At 46.4% G+C, this 22,610-nt stretch overlaps 1 protein-coding gene across 1 annotated transcript in view; it reads right to left on the bottom strand.

Moving 5' to 3' along the window:
• The window catches only part of ERC1 (ELKS/RAB6-interacting/CAST family member 1), a 132,146-nt gene extending 110,676 nt beyond the window's left edge, over positions 1 to 21,470 (bottom strand). Inside the window, exons 1-2 of the mRNA XM_044277489.1 lie at positions 21,361 to 21,470; positions 4 to 609 (exon numbers count right to left, since the gene is read on the bottom strand). Of these exons, the coding sequence (XP_044133424.1) occupies positions 4 to 444 (441 nt within the window). The 5' untranslated portion in view covers positions 445 to 609; positions 21,361 to 21,470. The remainder of the gene's footprint in view (positions 1 to 3; positions 610 to 21,360) is intronic.
• Between the last annotated feature and the right edge of the window lie 1,140 nt (positions 21,471 to 22,610).

Here is a 22,610-nt window from a genome sequence, read left to right as displayed (position 1 = left end):
GTCCCTGGCTTGGCGCAGAGAATGGGGCACAGTGGAGGCCATACTAACTGCAGGAAGGTGGTGATCCCCAAAGGCAATAGTGTCACTGGCCACACCACTGGTCGCAATGTTGGGACTACTTCCCATGGCGGTCATCCTCACTCCATAAGGCAGCCGACCCCCTGACCGGCCCAGAGTCATGGTGCTCTTTGGGGTATCTCCACCTACGTTTTCATGGTCGCTAAGATACATTGGGCTGGCTGTGGCATAGGCTGCATTAAGGGACTGAATATTCTCCATGGACAAAGTCTTGCCACTGCCACCACCAGGGATTCCTCCCGAGCTGCCACCGGTGCTGTTAGTGCGCCGATGACCTAGACGTGGCGAGCGTGGGAGTCGCGGAGAACGTCCGGGGCTTTGGCTGCTGGTCTCCACCTTCCCAACAGATCGTTGGCTTCCGTACATGGCTGCGGCTTGGCAGTAGCTTGTCGTCGGAGAAACACGTGGCTGAAGGCAAGACGGTCACTTTTGCAAATTTCTAAAAGGTTGCGTCCAGTCGGTGTAAGCTTATCAGTAGTTCGTGGACAGTGATAACTTTCCCATTTTTGAAAGATGCACCAATGTGTCAACCTGTGGATTAAAAAACAAAAACAAAATGAGCCACCTATACAGGGTGACAACCACTGACAGCAGTTATTACACCAGGGCAAGGCTTTCCAAAGACCATAAGTGGCAAAAATATTTTACCCAATTATATTTTCCTTTTTCTCTACTGCTCTGCCTGAGTGTCAGTTCTCATGTTCTATTCATGAACCAGAAAGCTCAGGATGAACAGAGTTCTGCGAGGCTGCAGTGAATGGACCTATAATCATGCTGCCCATGCTGCTGAGATTTATAACATTAGATCCAGTCAGATCCTAACTCTTTGCTGCAAGATGTCCCCCGGCAGCTGCGGCTTGCCCCTGTAGCTCCGAGCTCATCGAATACACAGGCGAAAGAGTCCCCCAAAAGCCAAAATCTCCCTAACGAAAACTGACAAAGCAGAGAATCCGACCGGGGGCAGAGACAGAAAATGGCTGAAGGATTAATGTGAAGGAGACGCGAATTACAATAAGTCATTCATGGGAAACAAAATTAAAGGGACATATAAAGAAGGTAAGGGTCTGCAGCAGCACAGAGTATTTTAGAGGAGTGTCCACTCATGTGGTGATGCGAGGACAGAGCCTCATGTGATAGAGGCATGAAGTGGGAAGGAGAATGAAAACCAGTGGCAGGTCGCTCACAGTTACATAGTGCAAGGAGCAGGGGACCCTGCAGCACAGAGTATTTTAGGAGAGGAGTGGGCCGATTTTGTGGTAGATCAAACACTAGGAGTGACGTAGAGAAGGAGAGGGATTCCCAGCAGCACAGAGTATTTCATGTGAATGATGAACGGTATTGGAAGGCACTGTCGCAATCATCGTAACGCTGAAGCCTCTTCAAACATCTGGCTGGCCGGGTGTTGGACCCCCATGATCAGATACTGATGACTTATCCTGAGGACAGGTCATCAGTATAAGGGCTCATGCACATGAACATATTTTTTGTCCGTATCCACATCGTATTTTTTGTGGGTCGGATGCAGACCAATTCACTTCAATGGGGGTGCAAAAGATGCGGACAGCACTCTGTGTGCTGTCAGCATCTCCGTATGTCCGTTCCGTCGCATCCGCAAAATACAGGAAGACCCACGGACGATAAAACGGTCACGGATCACGGACCTACGGACCCCGTTTTTGCGACCTTGAAAAAAAACGGTCGTGTGCATGAGGCCTATGTCAGGAGAAGAATGTGCTGATCTTTTGCCGATTTTCTGCTATTCCCAACTAAAGCAGACTTTGCTAATGCTCTGGACAGTCCACCCTCCAGATGTCATCTCCACTCCTGGTCCTGACCACTGCTGGGTGGACACTGGCTGTAGGACGTAATCGGCCTTTTGAGCACCAGACACCTGCGGTCAGCGATCTTGTAGGAAAAACAAAAAACAGATGTCTCCATGAACATCTTCAACTGTAACAATGTGAAAAATTCTATTCAACCTTTCCCGCTAAACATGGCGTCTCACCCAGCTTTCCCAGACTCCTGAGCAGTAAAACTGGCCAGTGATGCATCTTTCAGCTGCATACCTCACTATTAAGAATACCTCACCATTAAGGCCCCCGAGAAAGCAGTTACAATAGCGGGCTAATCTGGTTGTCACCCAGCTTTCCCAGAAACAGATAAAGGTCAGGGACAGAATTCTGAGAATCTTGACAACTTCTGTATTTCGGGTGAATTTAGGTTACAACTACACGTGGATGCTTGTAATAAAGTCCAGTGGTTGGCCTAAGCACCTAAGCACCAGTCTTCCTACATTTTTTTTTTTTTTTCAACATATGAACCAGAACGCTCAGGATGAACGGGGACAAACCACACCGGGAAGTGCGGCCATGCACAGGATTGTTGAGCTCAGAGGGGTCGGGTGTTTTCTGGGATAGTTCTATGACCATGATCAGCGGGGTAATGGCGTGTGCAGGGTGTCAGATGGCAGTGCCGCTAGACCCGCTCTCTGTCAAGCGAGCCTCTATCAATTCCAAGGAAACATTTTAAAGATGCTGCAGTTGCTATAGCAACGCCTGATGAGCATCCACCGTGCAGCATTAATTCATGTACACGTAGAAAGATAGAGACGGTCATCGGCTGCGATATTTTAGTGTCACCCAGTGGATCAATGCTCCAACAGTAAGAGCCACCATTCTATGGAGTCAGCCATCATGACAGTCACCAGCCTATACAGGACAGTGAATAACCTACAAAAACCTCACCATCCAATAAGAGAGCATCAAAAACCCATAGAAAGAAAAACACGTCTACACATACCAAAAAAGGCTATGGGACTCCAAATATACAAAAAATATAACCATCTTTATTAAATAATAAATATTAAAAATATAAATAATTATTCAAAAGAAAGAAAAATGGCAGGATGGAAAACGATACAGAATGATATCATGACAGCCACCAGCAAAATGCAGCAGTCACGACAACCGCCATCCCCTAGAACACAGCCATCACGAGAGTCGACATCATACAGACCGCAGCTGCCATGATAGCAGCCACCGTGAGAGCCTCCTTTCTATAGAACACAGCCACCGTAAGGTCCACTGTTCTATCAAATCAGCCATCATGAGAGTCCCTGCTACCCTTTAGAACACAGCCACCACGATAGCGCCCATTTTTTAGAACACAGCCGCCACCCTATACAGCGCAGCTGTCAAGAGAGATGCCATCCTACAGAAAACAGCCACCATAAAGGGAACCTGTCACCGGGATTTTGTGTATAGAGCTGAGGACATGGGTTGCTAGATGGCTGCTAGCACATCCGCAATACTCAGTCCCCATAGCTCTGTGTGCTTTTATTGTGTAAAAAAAACGATTTGATACATATGGAAATTAACCTGAGAGGAGTCCTGTATGTGAGATGAGTCAGGGACAGGACTCATCTCAGGTTACATAGAAACATAGAATGTGTCGGCAGATAAGAACTATTTGGCCCATCTAGTCTGCCCAATATACTGAATACTATGGATAGCCCCTGGCCCTATCTTATATGAAGGATGGCCTTAGGCCTATCCCATGCATGCTTAAACTCCTCCACTGTATTTGCAGCTACCACTTCTGCAGGAAGGCTATTCCATGCATCCACTACTCTCTCAGTAAAGTAATACTTCCTGATATTACTTTTAAACCTTTGCCCCTCTAATTCCAAACTATGTCCTCTTGTAGCAGTTTTTCCTTCTTTTAAATATTCTCTCCTCTTTTACCTTGTTGATTCCCTTTATGTATTTAAAAGTTTCCATCATATCCCCTCTGTCTCGTCTTTCTTCCAAGCTATACATGTTAAGGTCCTTTAATCTTTCCTGGTAAGTTTTATCCTGCAATCCATGGACCAGTTTAGTAGCTCTTCTGGAGATATCTCTTCTGGAGATATGGTCTCCAGTACTGAGCACAATACTCCAAATGAGGTCTCACTAATGCTCTGTACAGCGGCATGAGCACCTCCCTCTGTCTACTGGTAATGCCTCTCCCTGTACACCCAAGCATTCTGCTAGCATTTCCTGCTGCTCTATGACATTGTCTGCCTACCTTTAAGTCTTCTGAAATAATGACCCCTAAATCCCTTTCCTTAGATACTGAGGTTAGGACTGTATCACTGATTTTATATTCTGCTCTTGGGTTTGTATGCCCCAGGTGCATTATCTGTTATCAACATAAAATTTTAGTTGCCAGATTTTTGACCATTCCTCTAGTTTTCCTAAGTCCTTTTCCATTTGGCGCATCCCTCCAGGAACATCAACCCTGTTACAAATCTTTGTGTCATCAGCAAAAAGACACACCTTACCATTGAGGCCTTCTGCAAATTTGCTGATAAAGATATTAAACAATATGGGTCCCAGAACAGATCCCTGAGGTACCCCACTGGTAACAAGACCTTGGTCTGAATATACTCCATTGACTACAACCCTCTGTTCTCTGTCCCTCAGCCACTGCCCAATCCATTCAACAATATGGGAGTCCAAGCCCAAAAACTGCAAGTTATTGATAAGCCTTCTATGTGGGACAGTATCAAAAGCCTTATTAAAGTCTAGATAAGCGATGTCTACTGCACCTCCTCCATCTATTATTTTAGTCTCCCAATCAAAAAAAATCAATAAGATTAGTTTTATCATGATCTCCCTGAAGTAAACCCATGTTCCACAATCCTCTCCTGAAGTATGGTTTCCATTAATTTCCCCACTGTTGATGTCAGGCTTACTGGCCTATAGTTGCCCGATTCCTCCCTACTACCTTTCTTGTGAACGGGCACAACATTTGCTAATTTCCAATCTTATGGGGCGACTCCTGTTACCAGCGATTGGTTAAATAAATCTGTTAATGGTTTTGCTAGTTCACCGCTGAGCTCTTTTAATAGCTTTGGGTGTATCCAATCAGGCCCCTGTGACTTATTTGTATTAATTTTAGACAGCTGACTTAGAACCTCTTCCTCTGTAAAGACACATGCGTCAAAAGATTCATTCGTCTTCTTTCCTAACTGAGGTCCTTTTCCTTTATTTTCCTTTGTAAAAACTGAACAGGTTAATTTGCATATGTATTAAATCGTTTGTTTTACACAATAAAAGCACACAGAGCTATGGGGACTGGGTATTGCGGATGTGCTAGCGGCCATCTAGCAACCCATGTCCTCAGCTCTATACCCCAAATCCAGGTGACAGGTTCCCTTTAAACCTACAGTCAGCCATTATGACAGGTACTGCCTTACACAGCGCAACTGTCTTAGGCTACTTTCACACTTGCGCTTGATCGGATCTGTTCTGAACGGATCCGATCATATTAATGCAGACGGAGGCTCCGTTCAGTACGGATCCGTCTGCATTAATAACTTAGAAAAATTTCTAAGTGCGCAAGATGCCTGAGCGGATCCGTTCAGACTTTCAATGTAAAGTCAATGGGGGACGGATCCGCTTGAAGATTGAGCCATATGGTGTCATCCTCAAGCGGATCCGTTCCCATTGACTTACATTGTAAGTCTGAACGGATCCGCTCGCCTCCGCACGGCCAGGCGGACAGCTGAACGCTTCAAGCAGCGTTCAGCTGTCCGCCTGGCCGTGCGGAGGCGAGCGGAGCGGAGGCTGAACGCCGCCAGACTGATGCAGTCTGAGCGGATCCACTCCATTCAGACTGCATCAGGGCTGGACGGAGGCGTTCGGGTCCGCTCGTGAGCTCCTTCAAACGGAGCTCACGAGCGGACCGACGAACGCTAGTGTGAAAGGAGCCTTAAGAGTGCACTGCTATGAGAACCGCTATCCTATAGAACAGTCGCCATCCTTTAGTATGCTGCCACCATCCTAGACAACACAGCCACCACGATAGCCGCCATCCTATAGAACATAGCCGCACCAATACCTGCTATCCTACAGAACACAGCCGCCATGATAGCCGCCATTTTATAGAACACAGCCGCCACCCTATAGAATACAGCCACCACGATAGCCGCCATCCTATAAGAACACAGTTGCCACGATAACCGCCATCCTATAAAACACAGCCGCCGTGATAGCCACCATCCTATAGAACACAGCCAGCATCCTATATAACACAGCCGCCATAACAGCCACCTTTCTATAGAACGCAGCTGCTATGATAGATGTCCTGCAGAACACTGGATGGCACATCCACATGCCATGCATTGATCTATTACTTCTCAGCATAAAGTATCAACATATCCATTAGGCAATTAATTTAAGTTTTGATCAAAATACATAGACCCACTCACCATATCAAGGTGGCCTCTTTCGAGCGACCACAGTAACACAGCACCTGCAGGCACTACTACATGTGACTAGTTGCTGAGGTGGTGCTGTACTTGTGGGTTGGTGGGGTCCAGTGTTGTGGGGGCTTAGCCCGATAGCAGCGGTGTTGTTGGGCTGCTTGGTCTCACCACTTACCGGTGCTGTGTTGTGGTGATCACAATGTGGCGCTGCGCCAAATTAAAGCAGGGAACTACTTGAAAGAGGCCAGCTTAATGTGGCGAGTAGCCCTATGCATTTTGATCAAAGCGTATATTAAGTGCCACATTGACAGGTTTATAAACTATGCTGAGAAGCAACAGATCAATGCATGGCATGTGGATGTGCTATCCATGGCTACAGATAGAACGCTACCGCCACCCAGTAACTCTCTCTGTTCAGCAAGTGAAAGGCCCACAATTCCCTGTTAGTCTGTATAGCATGCTGCGACTTGTAGTTCCACAATACCTGGAAGGTCATACAACACAAGGCTCAGCTCATGCCCATCAAGTAACACCAATAATTGACCTTTTCTGGGAACCAGCAATTCTACCGCCACATCCTTCAGTATAAAATATTTCCAGAATGTCCCCTCCACCAGTATAAACCAGTGCTGGGTACAGCTTGCCATATTACCACACCTACCATCCACTGCCAGAATGAGAGCATAATGAGAGTGCAAGAACAACTCAAAACATGTCAATGTATAATAAACTGGAGGAAAACCAGAAAAATCTGGAAACAACTGTAGCAACCCCTCAGCTGTAAGAAATATTCAGTTAATCGGTTTACAGTCTTCGAATACCAACAAGAATGTTTCTATACATGGGTTGTCACCACAGACATGGGGTTGTCAGTGGATTTTGTACATCCTCCCTTTGCTGAGAACAACTAGTACAAGAAGCTGGTCCATATTATACACGAAAGAGCCGCACTCACTATTCTGCTGGTTGCTGGAAACAGTCAGCAAGTCAAACACCTCCTTCACAGCTTATCCTACAATGTCAAAAGTTTTTAACCACATTAAAATACTGTATATCACTTTCCAGATTGCAAATCACCAGAACAAGATATGAGCACAGATACTGAACAAGCAAGGAATTCTGGGAGATTTTAGCTTGGAAGCTGCAAAATAGGAAGTAAGAAGAAAAGTGAATTTGGCTCCTGGAGTATCAAGATCAAAGCATCTCCTGGCCACAGGTTAGATGGCATGAGGCCTTGATGGGGTTCCACCAGTGGACATTCAACCACAGGAGTACAATAGAGAGGACATGCGCATGTTCTACCAGCCGCTACATTCATACTGGTGCAGGGGACCACCACGCTCTTCACTGGTGGGAGCCCCACTGAGCGGATACTTATACCCTATATCCTGTGGACAGGAGATAGCTGATATTCTGTCACAATCCTTATATAATCCTTAATCCATGAAGAAACACGCTGGGAGTTATTTATCTGGGCTTTCAACTTTGTACTTTATTTTTTATCTGCAAGAGCTGGATTCAATATTCTTCTTGCTCAGGTCCTCCACATATGGTCAAAGTGGGATCAATGGTCCGTAGGTCGCTAACATTCACGAACTAGTGAGCTGGTTTTTCTACCCACAATAAATTGTGCAGCTCTTGAGTACAATACAAGATGTAACTCAGGATCAGTACAGGATAAGTAATGTAATGTATGTACACAGTGACTCCACCAGCAGAATAGTGAGTGCAGCTCTGGAGTATAATACAGGATGTAATTCAGGATGAGTAATGCATGTACACAGTGATTCCTCCAGCAGAATAGTGAGTGCAGCTCTGGAGTATAATATAGGATGTAATTCAGGAATAGTACAGGATAAAGTAATCTAATGCATGTCCACAGTGACTTCTCTGCTTATATAGATTCTTTCTATACAGTATGTGACCAGAGACTAATAAACAAAGCAGTCACCTCTAAAATATTCCAACCCCTCATATAACCAGTGCTGGACAACTCCCCGTTCATTATTTAAAGATAAATTCCTCCGATCTGTAAGACGAGACATTTAAAAATAACCAGTCTGCAGTATAAAAACTGAAAGCGAGGACACAGACACCAGGAAATTCTCAGACACACCAGACTGGGAAATGACATCACAAAGGGGTCTGGGCACTGTGAAGGCACTGGATTAAAGGGCAGCACCATTCAACACTCAAGACAAGAGCGACCACAGGTTTCATATTCTCAGGACCCTGACTCTCTGTCACCACCTGCTGGACGGACTGTGTATGGACTGCATAAAAGCAAGAATAGACATACTTTCCTCCACAGGCAGCCTAGATGTGACAACTAGGCCAATAAGTGGTTGTGATGGCCTGATAGGAGAGATTCAGGGCGTGGGCAAGGTTATTGGTCATATATTGTCATCTTAAAAAGTGGCGGGGCTGTGACATCTCAAGAGTTTCTTGTCACAGTTATTACAGGATGTGTGTGCCTTATATATGACACCGTCACAAAGCAGCAAACGAATCAGGAATGTTTGCTGCTGTCTTAAGGGAGTCTCCATTTTATCAGAAAAGGGGATTTCTATCACCTGTTTTTTTTTTTAAAGTGCCCAAGTAAACCCAATCCATAAAAACTGACGTACAGGATCATTTTTTTTTGTCAGGATCTCGTTTTTTTTAAAGTTTTTTTCTGTCCTTCTAACAGGTCAGAAAAACTGAAAAATAACGGTGATGTGAACTCTTCCTTATTCATTTCTGTACAATTGGGTGACAACCAAGACTGGCACCATTATTGCCCCCTCAGAGGTTGTTGCTCAGTCCCGAATGGCCAAACTACATAATAATGAGTGATGTGAATGGCGGCCTAACAAGGGTGGCTGGGTGACTACCACAGTAATGAAAAAGAGGGTGACACAAGGAGGCAAAGAGCAGGCTGATGACGGCTGTAAAAATAAAAAGACGCAGTGTCTCTTTAAGACGCAACCAGCAACCTGGAGATCACACCGCTGTCATGTGGGAAGTTTCACAGGATCCATTCATCTTTGGCTACAAGGCCGACTTGTTATGTAACTTCGGCGCTGAAGGTGTTAAATTCTATTTTAAAACCCCTGTGTCATGGGAATTCAGAGCCAGCGGGAAATCTAAGCCAGAGGCTTCATGACATATTTCAGGGCAGAGGAGACAGAGATTCCATTAAAAAGAGCCTAGCCTCCGCTCGTCGGCCTCATTGCCGGGTATGTGGAGGCTGCATCGTGCTCGGCAGAGGCATAGTGGTGAGGAAATGCGTCAGGTCGTGTCAGAGGGCGTATTACACTATACATGAATTATAGTACATTATTATTACCTCATACACTGCGCCAACGTATACCTCTATGTATGGTGCCGAAACCCACAAATAATCCCTTATGTTAGAAATTACACGACCATTGTTTGGGTCCACATCCAATATGCATTTTTTACGGATGGCGTCCAGACCAATTCATTTCTATTGGCTCGCAAAAATTGCGGACAGCACACGGAGGTCATCCATCCGTGCAGCCGCTCCACCAATGATCAAGACAAGAAAAGGCTTTTTTACAGCGGGTCCTGCAAAATTTTGTGGAGAAGGACGGACCACAGCCGTATTTTGTGGGCCGCAAAACGGATACGGTTGTGTGTAGGAGTGAAAGCAGGGTGACAACTTTCACATTAGCGTTTTTTGCAGATCCATCATGGACCTGCAAAAACACTTCCGTTACAATAATACAACCACATGCATCTGTCATGAACGGATCGGGTTGCATTATGTCTTGTATGCCATTACGGATCAGTCATGAACACTATTTAAAGTCAATGGCGGTCGGATCCGTTTTCTATTGTGTCAGAGAAAACAGATCCGTCCCCATTGACTTACATTGTGTGTTTGGCTCTGCTTCGTCAGGCGGACACAAAACGCTGCAGGCAGTGTTTTGGTGTCCGCCTCCAGAGCAGAATGGAGACTGATCGGAGGAAAACTGATCTGTTTTGGACCGCTTCTGAGAGCCCATGACGGATCTCACAAACGGAAAGACAAAACGCTAGTGTGAAAGTAGCCTAAGGCCCCTTTCACACGGGCGAGTATTCCGCGCAGGTGCAATGCGTGAGGTGAACGCATTGCACCCGCACTGAATCCTGACCCATTCATTTGAATGTGGCTGTGTACATGAGCGATATTTTTCCCGCATCACTTGTGCGTTGCGTGAAAAATCGCAGCATGTTCTATATTCTGCGTTTTTATCCATAGAAATGAATGGGGCTGCATAAAAATTGCATCACATCCGCAAGCGCGATTTTCACGCATGGTTGCTAGGAGATGATGTTACTAAACAGTGATGAGCAACCCCAGACCCCATTAAAGTAAATTCCCTGTATTATTTTCCCTCCTAACATGGTTATAAGGGAAAATAATAGCATTCTTTAATACAGAATGCAAAGTCAAATGTCAATTGAGGGTAAAAAAATAATATAAACATTGCTCACCTCCTCCACTTGATCACGCAGCCGGGATCCTCTTTGTTCGTCTTGAAGGACCTGCAAAAGGACCTTCGTTGATGTCATGACGTCAGCGCAGGTACTGCTGAATGAAGATAGAAGGACCACGTGGTGAGCGCGATGACGTCAGCGAAGGTCCTTTTGCAGGTCCTTCAAGAAGAACAAAGAAGAGGATCCCGGCTGCGTGATCAAGTGGATGAGGTGAGCAATGTTTTTATAATTTTTTTACCCTCATTTGACTTTGCATTCTGTATTAAACCATGTTAGAAGGGAAAAACTTAAAATCTACAGAACAACTAACCCAAACTTCAGTGAAGAAGTCTGGGTTCGGGTCTGGGTACCACATTCAGTTTTTTTATCACACGCGTGCAAAACACATTGCACTCGCGTGGAAAAAAAACTGAACAACGGAACGCAATCGCAATCAAAACAGAGTGAAATTGCGTTCCTACTTGCGCGGGTTTCCCGCAATGCACCCTGAACACATCCGGCCCTCACCCGCGACGCCAGTGTGAAGGGCGCCTAAGGCCCCTTTCACACAAGCGAGTTTTCCGCGAAGGTGCATAGCACCTGCACTGAATCCTGACCCATTCATTTCTATGGGTCTGTGTACATGAGCGGCTTTTTTTTTTCACACATGAGTTCTGCGTTGCGTGAAAAATGCAGCATGTTCTATATTCTGCGTTTTTCATGCAGCCCTGGCCCCATAGAAGTGAATGGTGCTTCAGTGAAAAACGCATTGCATCCGGAAGCAAGTGCGGCAGCAATGCGTTTTTCACTGATAATTGTTAGATGTTGTTTGTAAACCTTCAGTTTTTATCACGCGCGTCAAAATGCATAGCACCTGTGCGGAAAAAACTGAACAACCGAAAACAATCGCAGACAAAACTGACTAAGGCTACTTTCACACTGGCGTTTTGGCTTTCAGTTTGTGAGATCCGTTCAGGGCTCTCACAAGCGGTCCAAAACGGATCAGTTTTGCCCTAATGCGTTCTGAATGGAAAAGGATCCGCTCAGAATGCATCAGTTTGCCTCCGTTCAGTCTCCAATCTGCTTTGGAGGCGGACAGCAAAACGCTGCAAGTCCTGACACACAATGTAAGTCAATGGGGACGGATCCGTTTTCACTGACACAATCTGGCACAATAGAAAATGGATCCGTCCCCCATTGACTTTCAATGGTGTTCAAGACGGATGGCTGTGTTACAGATAATACAAACAAATCCGTTCAAAATGGATACATGCGGCTGTATTATCTGAACGGATCCGTCTGTGCAGATCCAAACGCATCCGGACCTAATCAGTCACGCTCGTGTGAAAGGGGCCTAATATGGCCAAGAATAAAGCTCCCACACTTCTTTCCCAGACCCCTGAATGGTAAAATCTGCCATACAACCCAAACTACTATGTATTAATGGGCCCTTCAGGAGTCTCGTGGAGCTGGGTAATCAGAAGGTCTTTACCCAGCTTTTCAAGGCACCGTATAGACGTACAGAACGCCTTTACTAGACGCACAGACATGCCAGATACGTCGAAGACGAAGTAACGCCCTTTGTCTCCAGCTCTCATGGTCATATGCCCTAATGGGGCATTAACTAATACATAGATATACTTATCTATGGGAAAGATGGTAGACAACCAAGATGGCCGCCATCACTTCAGACCATACTTGTTATGTACTTGAATAGGGCAGGAGTGTATTAGCAGATTTGTCTGGCAGGGTCCTAGGAAAGCTGAGTAATGACACATATGGGAATTAGAGACTCGCAGGATGCCTCTAGGTGTGCGCTTCAAAGCAATTCTAGCTGGGATTTCTACAATTCCAGATGCTCTGCCTCCCCACACCCCCTATTTTATTCACACAACATGGAAGCTCAATGGCCAAAGTTGCGCAATTTTTACAGCAGGGAAGAACGTCTGTCGTGCAAGCGATACAGGTTATGGGGGCATTTCTGGCACATAAGAGGGCCTAGTATAACAGTTTCCCCAGCTCTGTGAGCATATCCTGCAGTGTAAAGAATGGAGGATTCTTACTGTGGTCGTCCGTCATGGTTACATTTCAGATCACATATACATCTTGCATCCTTGCAGGGCGGATTTTCTACAGCACAATTTCTGCCGCAGATTCTGATGCCATTTCACAGCAAAACTCGCAAGGAAAAAAGTGTTACATGCAGATTTCTTGAGGCTTTGGCTGCGTATGTGGCCATGGAAAACTCCATGAAAGCCTCCATGCTTTAGGGCTCATGCACACGGCCATTGCCATTCACTTGAATGGGTCCGCAATCCGGGAGGTGCAGTGTGGAACAGAGGCACGGATCGGAAGCACTTTTCTGTCCGTGCCTCTGCACCGCAAAAAGGTTTTCTGCGGTGCGGACTGTCGGATGCGGATCCGCAGACCCCATTCAAGTGAAGGCAGCAACCAAAGTGCAGGAAACCCTAAAAAGGGTGTAGCGCCCCTTTAAAGGCATCCTCATTTATAGTGGCTGTAACAAGCTATTTAAAGTGACAGATGCACATAAAACAGCAGCGTTTACTGGTACAGCGGAGCCCTCCCCACAGTCACAACAAAAGGTGACGCTAATAAAACCGACAAATGACCAGTGGGGTGGAGGAGACGACCTGCCAGAGAACCGGGCCCTCAGGAGAACACCGGATCAGCAACTGCAGACATTACTTTGGCCTCTTGCACACTAACGATACGGATTAGGTCCGGATGCGTTCCGGAAAACTCGCACCATCAGTCAGTTTAGTCTGCGATTGTGTTCAGTTTTTTCCGCGAGGGTGCAATGCGCATTGATGCGTTTTTTTACGCGCGTGATAAAAATCTGAAGGTTTACAAACAACATCTCTTAGCAACCATCCGTGAAAAAAGCATTGCATCCGCTTCCGGATGCGATGCATTTTTCACGCAGCCCGGGCCTGATAGAAGTGAATGGGGCTGCGCGAAAAACAAATTGCATCTGGAAGCAAGTGCGGGTGCGATGCGTTTTTCACAGATGGTTGCTAAGAGATGTTGTTTGTAAACCTTCAGTTTATAGAACATGCTAAATATAGAACATGCTGCGATTTTCACGCAACGCACAAGTGATGCGTTAAAAACAACGCTCATGTACACAGACCCATTGAAATGAATGGGTCGGGATTCAGTGTGGGCGCAATGCGTTTGCATCAGGCATTGCGCCCGCGTGGAAAACTTTCTCGTGTGAAAGGGGCCTTACAGCACTTGTGAGAACTGTCTCTCTCCTACTACTCTGTGTCAGTCTTCACTATAGTTCTAGCATTCTATTCATGAACAAAAAGGCAAATAGAATAAAATCTTCTTAAACTTCCATTTTGACCATCCCTGCTTAGGAGGTGTGAACTGAACCTTATGTATATCTTTCTATCATTGGCAGTGTCCATCATGTCCTGCAATCACAGATGACTGGCGGACGCTCCAAACACAATCACTTGAAATCAGATTCCAGAGTTATGGAAAGGATAAATCTCATCAAGGGAAAAAAAGCAAAATAAAAAAATAAAAATATCTTTTCTGTGTTTTATCATCAGATTAAATAAAACCGAGGCTTAAATAAAAGTCCCCTTCCCCCTCATATATCACAGGAATGGCCACTTGACCTCTCACAATTCCACGTTCTGCACCACTCCTCTAAGTTACATTTCTGTTCATCTAGACTAGAGCTTTCTGGTTCATAAAAGAATTCAGGACTACAGTAAACACTGACACGAGAGGGACAAACTCTTGGCAATAACCCAAACTTATCTATTTTTCCATGCATTCCAAGTGCCACTGCAATCCCCCTCCATCTATGTTCATCCTGGGATGACTTGTTCATGATTAGAATGCGAGTGCTACACTGAAGACTGGCATAGTAAAGGGGTGGGCCAAGCCACAATTTGTATATTAGTCCTCCTTCCACATACAGCAGCATAACTAAAGCTCAGAGGAACCTATAGTTCATCCTGGTCATTCTAGTTCACTGAATACAACATCAGCGCTGCAGTCATGACTGACACACCCACATGATATAATGTGTGCCTTTAAGGTCTAACCCTTGTTGTTGCATGTTCACATGCTGATTTTTGAAAACAGACAGAAAATATCAGCGCAGAATCCACACATTTTTTAGCAATTTTTTACATGTTTTGGTGTGCTTTTTAGGATGCATTCACACGACCGTATAAATGGATCCACATCCGTTCCGCAATTTTGCGGAACGGATGAGGACCCATTCATTTCATTTCAACCGTGTGCTGTCTGCATCGTTTGTTCCATTCCGCGGCCCCGCAAAAAATATGGAGCATGTCCTATTCTTGTCCGCAGTTGCGGACAAGAATAGGCATTCTCTATATAGCGCCGGCCATGTGCGGTCCACAAAATGCGGAACGCACAACACTTACGGTCATGTGAATGCACCCTTAGGTAATTTCACCCTTAGGTGAATGCACCCTTAGCTAGCTGCATTTTCAGCTTGAGGTTTTTGGCGCAAATCTGTGCTAAAAAAAAAATGCGGAAGAGATAAAAAAAAATGCGGAAGAAAAAAACTCTAAAAACCGCATGGACTTACATGGAGCTGTTTCTATAGCTTCCCATTCATTTCAATGGGAGATTCAGTGTTGATTCTGTTTTCCAAGTGCCGCTACCCACTGAAATGAATAGAAGGCTGTTTTGAGGTGTTTTTGAAGCCTGATTTTGAGGCAGCAATGCTCCAAAATCAGTGCCAAAAAACTCAGCGTGTACAGGCTGCCATGACCCAGCATCAGTTACAGTCTAGCTCGAATATGGCTAAAAGCACAAAGGGTTAACAGGCTTGGGTAGCGTTGGATTTGGCCACTGCTCGCACTGTGTGGGCCCAGCTCTCATACAATGCGTCATCTCACAGTATGTCCTAGATGAATCGTGCCAGGGAGGCGGCACAAGCAGGGGGCACAGCGTACACCCCACGTTCTGCTGACCTACAGCTCACAGCAAGAAGTACTCCTACTGCTCCTCCTGGCAGATATCAAGCGATTAGTCAGACAAGCGCAAAGAAACAATACGTGCTACCTATCGTCACACTATACTCATTACTGCAGCTGAAATGCAGTATGTATAATGAAGATAGCTTGCAGGTGTACTGTCCCTTTAAAGCATACTTGAGTTTCCCAAAAAGTTTGCATAATGGCAGTGCTTTTTTGTACAATCATAACTGTGTATTAAGAGTTATGTTTGGGTTTCCCTGATGTTTTTTTCAGCCCTATTATTCCCTGTTTCAGCTCCACAGCTAGATGCATGTCACTCAGAAGCAGGGGGCGTCTCCCTTCCGCCAGCACTGTACTGCTGTGACATCCCTTCCCTTACTTCCCACTACGTTTGTTTTCAGCTCCGGAGCTCACAGGGGGAAATCGCACACTTACAGACACACAGGAGGCTCCAGTGATGTTCAGAAGCTTTGTAGAAACAGTTCTATCAGGCTCAGGAGCTTAGCTAGCTCTGACACGCCCCCACTTTCTCTCAGCCTTCTTCTGAGTCTCTGTTAAAAGGGAGGGATCTTGTCTGACAACAGGCAGTGGACAGCAAGTTAGGTGGAAGTGAGATCCCTAGTGGCCATGACTTTACAGCTTTTTTCAGGTGGATGAAGCAGAGTTTTTTAGGGGTCTTTGGTTCTTCAAGTGTATAATACATACTTAGCCACTTAAGAAAATACTTCAAAAAGATAATGGGAGCGGTGCAATGTTCCGCCTTCTAAAAACAGGTCACACCCTCACAAAAGTACCCATAAACCTAATTCCCTTAAGGGTATGGCTACACTGGTCATGTGACAGCTGTCGCATCCGGGATCGCAGGGGCATCGCAGTGTTATTGTATCCTAAATCAAGACCAGTGCAAGCTAAGCAAACATATAACAGTGCCATCCAAAGTGCCTGTAATATAATGCCAGCCAGATTGCCAATGACAGAACCCTCTACACCCTGAGGGAGCCACAGTGCTGAAAATGCCAGTGGCAGTCACAGGACACCCCACCATACCAGTGGCAGCAAACTCCCCCACACTAGCGCCAGCCACAGCGCCCCACCACAGTAGCGCCAGCCACAGCGCCCCACCACAGTAGCGCCAGCCACAGCATCCCCTGTTCTTCACAGAAGCCGAAATAAGAATAAAAACAGAAAAGATCTGTTGGCTGCAGTCACCCTGCTTGCTGATGGTTTCCATACAGTAATAGATTGTTTATTAATATACTTGGAACACTGATTATAAATGCTGAAGGGTCACTGAAAGCCGTGGTAACAACACCCACCTGAGAGAATGGCGCTTTCCTACACGGTGTTGTTGCAGAACGTGGGCGTTGCCATGTATTTACTGTTGGGTAGAGAGGCTGCCCAGAGATCCCATGATCCTCCTGATACCCGAGGTTATAAAACTCACAGATTTTGGCATTCAGCGAGATCTTACAGCAGAGAACAAGTTCAGATCTGAGCTGCCAAATACGGAAAAACTCTGCAAAAAGCGGCCTTCAAAGTGGACAGCGCCGACATCTGAAGAGGTTCCAAGTCACCTTCCTGTAGGCCCCGCAGATGCAGCAGTGTTGCAGCTTGTAATCTGCTATCATCCCTTTTCTGTATCCTCCAGCAAATTCATTCACTGCTCATCCTGATCCTCCTGATTCATGACCAGGGCGTTGGTACTTGAACAGTGTCAAAAGATGAGCAGTGCCTATGTGATGCTGATCTTGAACTGTGTAAAATCAATGACTGACAACCAGAACCAGCACCAATGATTCTTCATTTCGACCCAATTGTCTGCCCCATGAGACAATGGGGCTGATGCAAATCATCACAATTCAATGCCAGCTAGCTGTCACAATGTAAGGGTACTTTCACACTTGCGGCAGAGTGATCCGGCAAGCAGTTCCGTAGCCGTTACTGCCTGCCGGATCCATCAAAACGTATGCCAACTGATGGCATTTGTAAGACTGATCAGGATCCTGATCAGTCTTAAAAATGCATTGGCATGCCGGATCCGTCTTTCCGGTATAATCCGGAAAAACGGATCCGACATTTATTTATTTTCACGGTCTACGCATAAGGACGGATCCAGCATTCCGGTATTTTGAATGCCGGATCCGGAACTAATACATTCCTATGGAAGAAAATGCTGGATCCGGCGTTCGGGTAAGTGTTCCGTTTTTTGGGCCGGAGATAAAACTGTAGCATGCTGCGGTTTTATCTCTGTCCTGATTAGTCAAAAAGGCTGAACTGAAGACATCCTGAACGGATTGCTCTCCATTCAGAATGCATTAGGAAATGCCTGATCAGTTCTTTTCCGGTATAGAGCCCCTAGGACGGAACTCTATGCCGGAAAAGGAAAATGCTAATGTGAAAGTAGCCTAAGGGGAGGGGAGGTACATAGAATGACAACAGAAGGAGAATGACCAGGAACTAGGCCTCATGGCTACGGAAAGGAAAAGGTCACCACCTATGAAACCCTAAACCTAGCCCTGACTCCTGTCAGTATGAATAGACCCTGAAGGTGGGAATATTCATACACCGAAAACCTAGGCCCTAGTAACCCTGAAAAGCCCTAGTATTAGTGACCGAGTCGGAGACTATTGGTTCCTTCCCAGATGAACGAACCAGCGTCTCCCTAAGGCCTAGTAAACAACGAGCAAATAGGAGCAACAAAATACCAAGAGATGTACACTTATCTTCAATAGAAAATGGATGAGCAGGAACTCAGATGAAGACCACACACCAGCTCTTCCAACTCCAGGCAGATAATATCAACCGCATGGTGTGAACTGTGAAGTGTGAGTCCAGACTAAACAGAGGAGCAGTAATGACCACAAGCTACACCTGACACAAGGGGTGTGGTCATTACCAACCACAACACTGAAAGAGGTGAAAGCCAGTCTCTCAGATCTTCTAACCTCTGCCACAGGAGGGAGCATGATACTAGCTTCTTGGTTAGCAACATTTGGGGTTGGGCATTCAGCGGGCAGGATGGTGTCACTCTTTACCGGCTTCAGATGTATAAATACCATATCTACTTCTAGGAAAGCTGGGTAATATGGCCAACAGCCATTACATGGGGGTTGTTGTGTTGGGGGGGGGGTTGAGTAGCCCGGAAACGGATGGTAAAAACTGATCATATGTTAGTGATCTCGCTGTGAGAAAGTTGGGTGATCATCTGTATGTCGACATTGCAGCACCCACAGGATGTGGTACCCAGCTTTCCCAGACTGCTGAATGGAAAATATGACTAATAAGGGTCAAATGGCAGATTTATAATTCTGGGGAAGGGGCAATTCCTGGAAACCGGGAATGGCTGCCATACTGGTCACCCAGAACAGAGAAACTGGTTGCCCCTATGATTAATAAAATCAGGTTCTGGGGCACTACGTGGTCCAAAGGTCTCTAACAGTGGGCAACTGGTGACCTGCCGGGAGACGCGAGCCAAATATCCATCAGTAGAAATGAATGGGTTAAACACAGTTTACCGTCCCACGGCAGAACATAGTGACATTAAGTAAAGGTCAGGCTGCGGAGAAATGGCACCATCAGAAATGCACCCCATGCGTGACAACGCAGCGGGCGGATGAGACATTACTACAACAAAGGGTGCCAATTCAAATGGGCAGATCTCAGAGTGCAATTCTCTGATATCAAATAGAGCAATGATGACATGGAGCATGGCACTGGGGGTGAGGCATCTGCCCATGTATACCCATACTGGGCCATAGAAAGACGGGATGTAAAATACTCAATCCACCGGTAATGCCCAGGATAACCCACCCTCAAGCTTTGCAATGAACACTTTAATCTACCCTTGAGCTGGCACTGCCCAAGATACACAAGTACATTATCCCATCTACATTACTAAAATGACAGATGCCACTTGGTTAAAGGAACTTACAGATTAAAATCTACCCAACCAGGACAGACTGGCAGCCAAGGACCACACCCAGTTCAAAGATACCCGCCAGAGAACACCATGGGTTAACAATGCCAGTACATGCAGGTCATTCACTGCACCATGTAATAAATGAAACATGGACATGATACATGAAGACATATGCTAGCACTGGCATGCTTAACGACAGAGTCCAACCCAGTTCAGACACAGTAGATGAAGAAGACTAATGGGCATGGTAAGATTAGTGCCAGAATTAACTGTGCCACAGCCTGACAGTGCACAGTGATGGCAAACCTAGCATTATCCAGAGCCGGGCAGAGTACACTGCATAACAAACCCACAGTGCCACATATGGTGAGCTGGCAAAGTCAACATATACCATCCCTTGTCTTTGACCATACCCTCTTTCACACAATCCAAAGGATGGCTATGCCCACACATGGAGCCTGGCACTGCGCATGATCACACACCCTGGAATTTGGTGGCACTAACAAAAACCCACCCTAGAGGGTGGCACAAACACCCAGAACACAGGAAGAAAGTGTTCACAGTTCCCAAGCCTAGCAGTTTTAATGATCACCCAGTGGAGAGAATGGCAGTGCCCAAAATCTGACCAGTGCAACAATGTAACTAATATACCACAGTGCCCATATTCTCTATACCCTAGGAGCTAACAGTGACTAATACCGCCCCCTCCATTAGTATTCAGATTCACCCACCCTTGAGCATGGCTGTGTCCAAAATATTGAAGCCAGCATTACCCTTTACATTCTGGTAATACTGTTCCCAAAATACAGACACCCTGTAACCTGACAGTGCAGAGTCTCAATGTCCAGGATCGCCCGCTCAAGGGTCTCAATGCCCAGGATCGCCTTCTCAAGCGCTTTGGTGCACAAGATGGCCCCCCATAGGCGCCTTGCGCCCGCCAAAGCACCTCAGTGCCCAGGATCGACCGCCAAAGCGCCTAGGTTACCAGGATCGCCCTCCAAAGCGCCTCAGTGCCCAGGATCGCCCTCCAAAGCAACTAGGTGACCAGGATCGCCCTCCAAAGCGCCTCGGTGACCAGGATCACCCTCCAAAGCGCCTCGGTGACCAGGATCACCCTCCAAAAGTAACTAGGTGACCAGGATCGCCCACCCAAGCAACTAGGTGACCAGGATCGCCCACCCAAGCAACTAGGTGACCAGGATCGCCCACCCAAGCAACTAGGTGACCAGGATCGCCCACCCAAGCAACTAGGTGACCAGGATCGCCCACCCAAGCAACTAGGTGACCAGGATTACCTACCCGAAGCACTCAGTGCCCAGCATGACCTACCCCAGAGGCTGTCAATGTTCGGGACCACCCGAGCATGGCACTGCCCAGGATATACCAAAGAAACACTCTGGATCCTGGGAGTATCCCTGTATCCCCAGGAAATGGTTAGCGCTGAGTCCACCATAATATCCCGCAGGCACTAAGGGACCAATCCCAACTCCGCCCTGGCCTCTCCATCCCCGATCATTCATTAGCCGGCTGCAAAGAAAGACTACTGATTCCCCCCGCCGCCTTGTACCGGGGACAAACCGCCTTCACACTGCACGATTCCCTGCTAACTACTTATTCCATTCTCAGGGCCGGGCTCAGCCCCGTTATCATCTCACCTCTCTCCGCTGTCCCCGCTCTCCTCACTCCGGTCCAGGGCGGAGAGCGGATCGGGTTGTGACGTGCGCGTACACTAGCGAAAGGAAATGTCCTAGACAGGACACCATACACTACAACCTCCACCCATTCCACTACGCCCCGCCCATAGACGCCGTGACTGGCATCTCAACAGCAGCAGCAGAAAGTGACGTCATGTTCTAGGTGGTTGTTAGACCATCAGGCTGAGCGGCTACTTCCTGCCAAGCTAAACCTGTCTGCAAAGATCGGCCATGATGAGAAGGTCAAGTACTTTCACACTAGCGTTCTTTTCTGCTATTGAGTTCCGTCACAGGAGCTCAATAACGGAAAAAAAACTGATCAGTTTTATCCTAATGCGTTCTGAATGGAGAGCAATCCGTTCAGGATGTTTTCAGTTCAGTCGTTTTGACTTTTCAGGACGGAGATAATACTGCAGCATGCTGCGGTTTTATCTCCGTCCAAAATTCGGCATTTTTTTCTATTGAAATGCATTAGTGCCGGATCTGGCCCTGATCTGGCAAAACGGATCCGGCATTGCGGTCTGCGCATGCTTAGACCACAAAAAACGTGAAAAAAATTAATGCCGGATCCGTTTTTCCAGATGACACCAGAGAGACGGATCCGGCATTTCAATGCATTTGTCATACGGATCAGGATCCTGAGCCGTGTGACAAATGGCATCAGTTTGCATATGTTTTGATGGATCCGGTAGGCAGTTCCGTCGTCGTAGCTGCCTGCCGAATCCAGCAATAAGGACGCAAACTGATGGCATTTGTCAGATGGATCCATATGCGGTTCCATCTGACAAATGCATTTTTAAAGGTCTGCCGAGTCAATTTTTCCAGAACACTTTCACACTAGCGTTTTTCTTCTCTGGCATAGAGTTCAGTCCGGTGTATGAATATTCCCACCTTCAGGGTCTATTCATACTGACAGGAGTCAGGGCTAGGTTTAGGGTTTCATAGGTGGTGACCTTTTCCTTTCCGTAGCCATGAGGCCTAGTTCCTGGTCATTCTCCTTCTGTTGTCATTCTATGTACCTCCCCTCCCCTTAGGGTATTTTCACACTAGCTGTTTTCTTTTCCGGTATAGAGTTCCGTCCTAGGGGCTCTATACCGGAAAATAACTGATCAGTTTTATCCCCATGCATTCTGAATGGAGAGCAATCCCTTCATGATGCATCAGGATGTCTTCAGTTTAGTCTTTTTGACTGATCAGGACAGAGATAAAAC

This window comes from Bufo gargarizans, chromosome 2 (assembly GCF_014858855.1).
Source record: "Bufo gargarizans isolate SCDJY-AF-19 chromosome 2, ASM1485885v1, whole genome shotgun sequence".
Lineage (NCBI taxonomy): Eukaryota > Metazoa > Chordata > Amphibia > Anura > Bufonidae > Bufo > Bufo gargarizans.
This window is presented reverse-complemented; position numbering and strand designations above follow the sequence as displayed.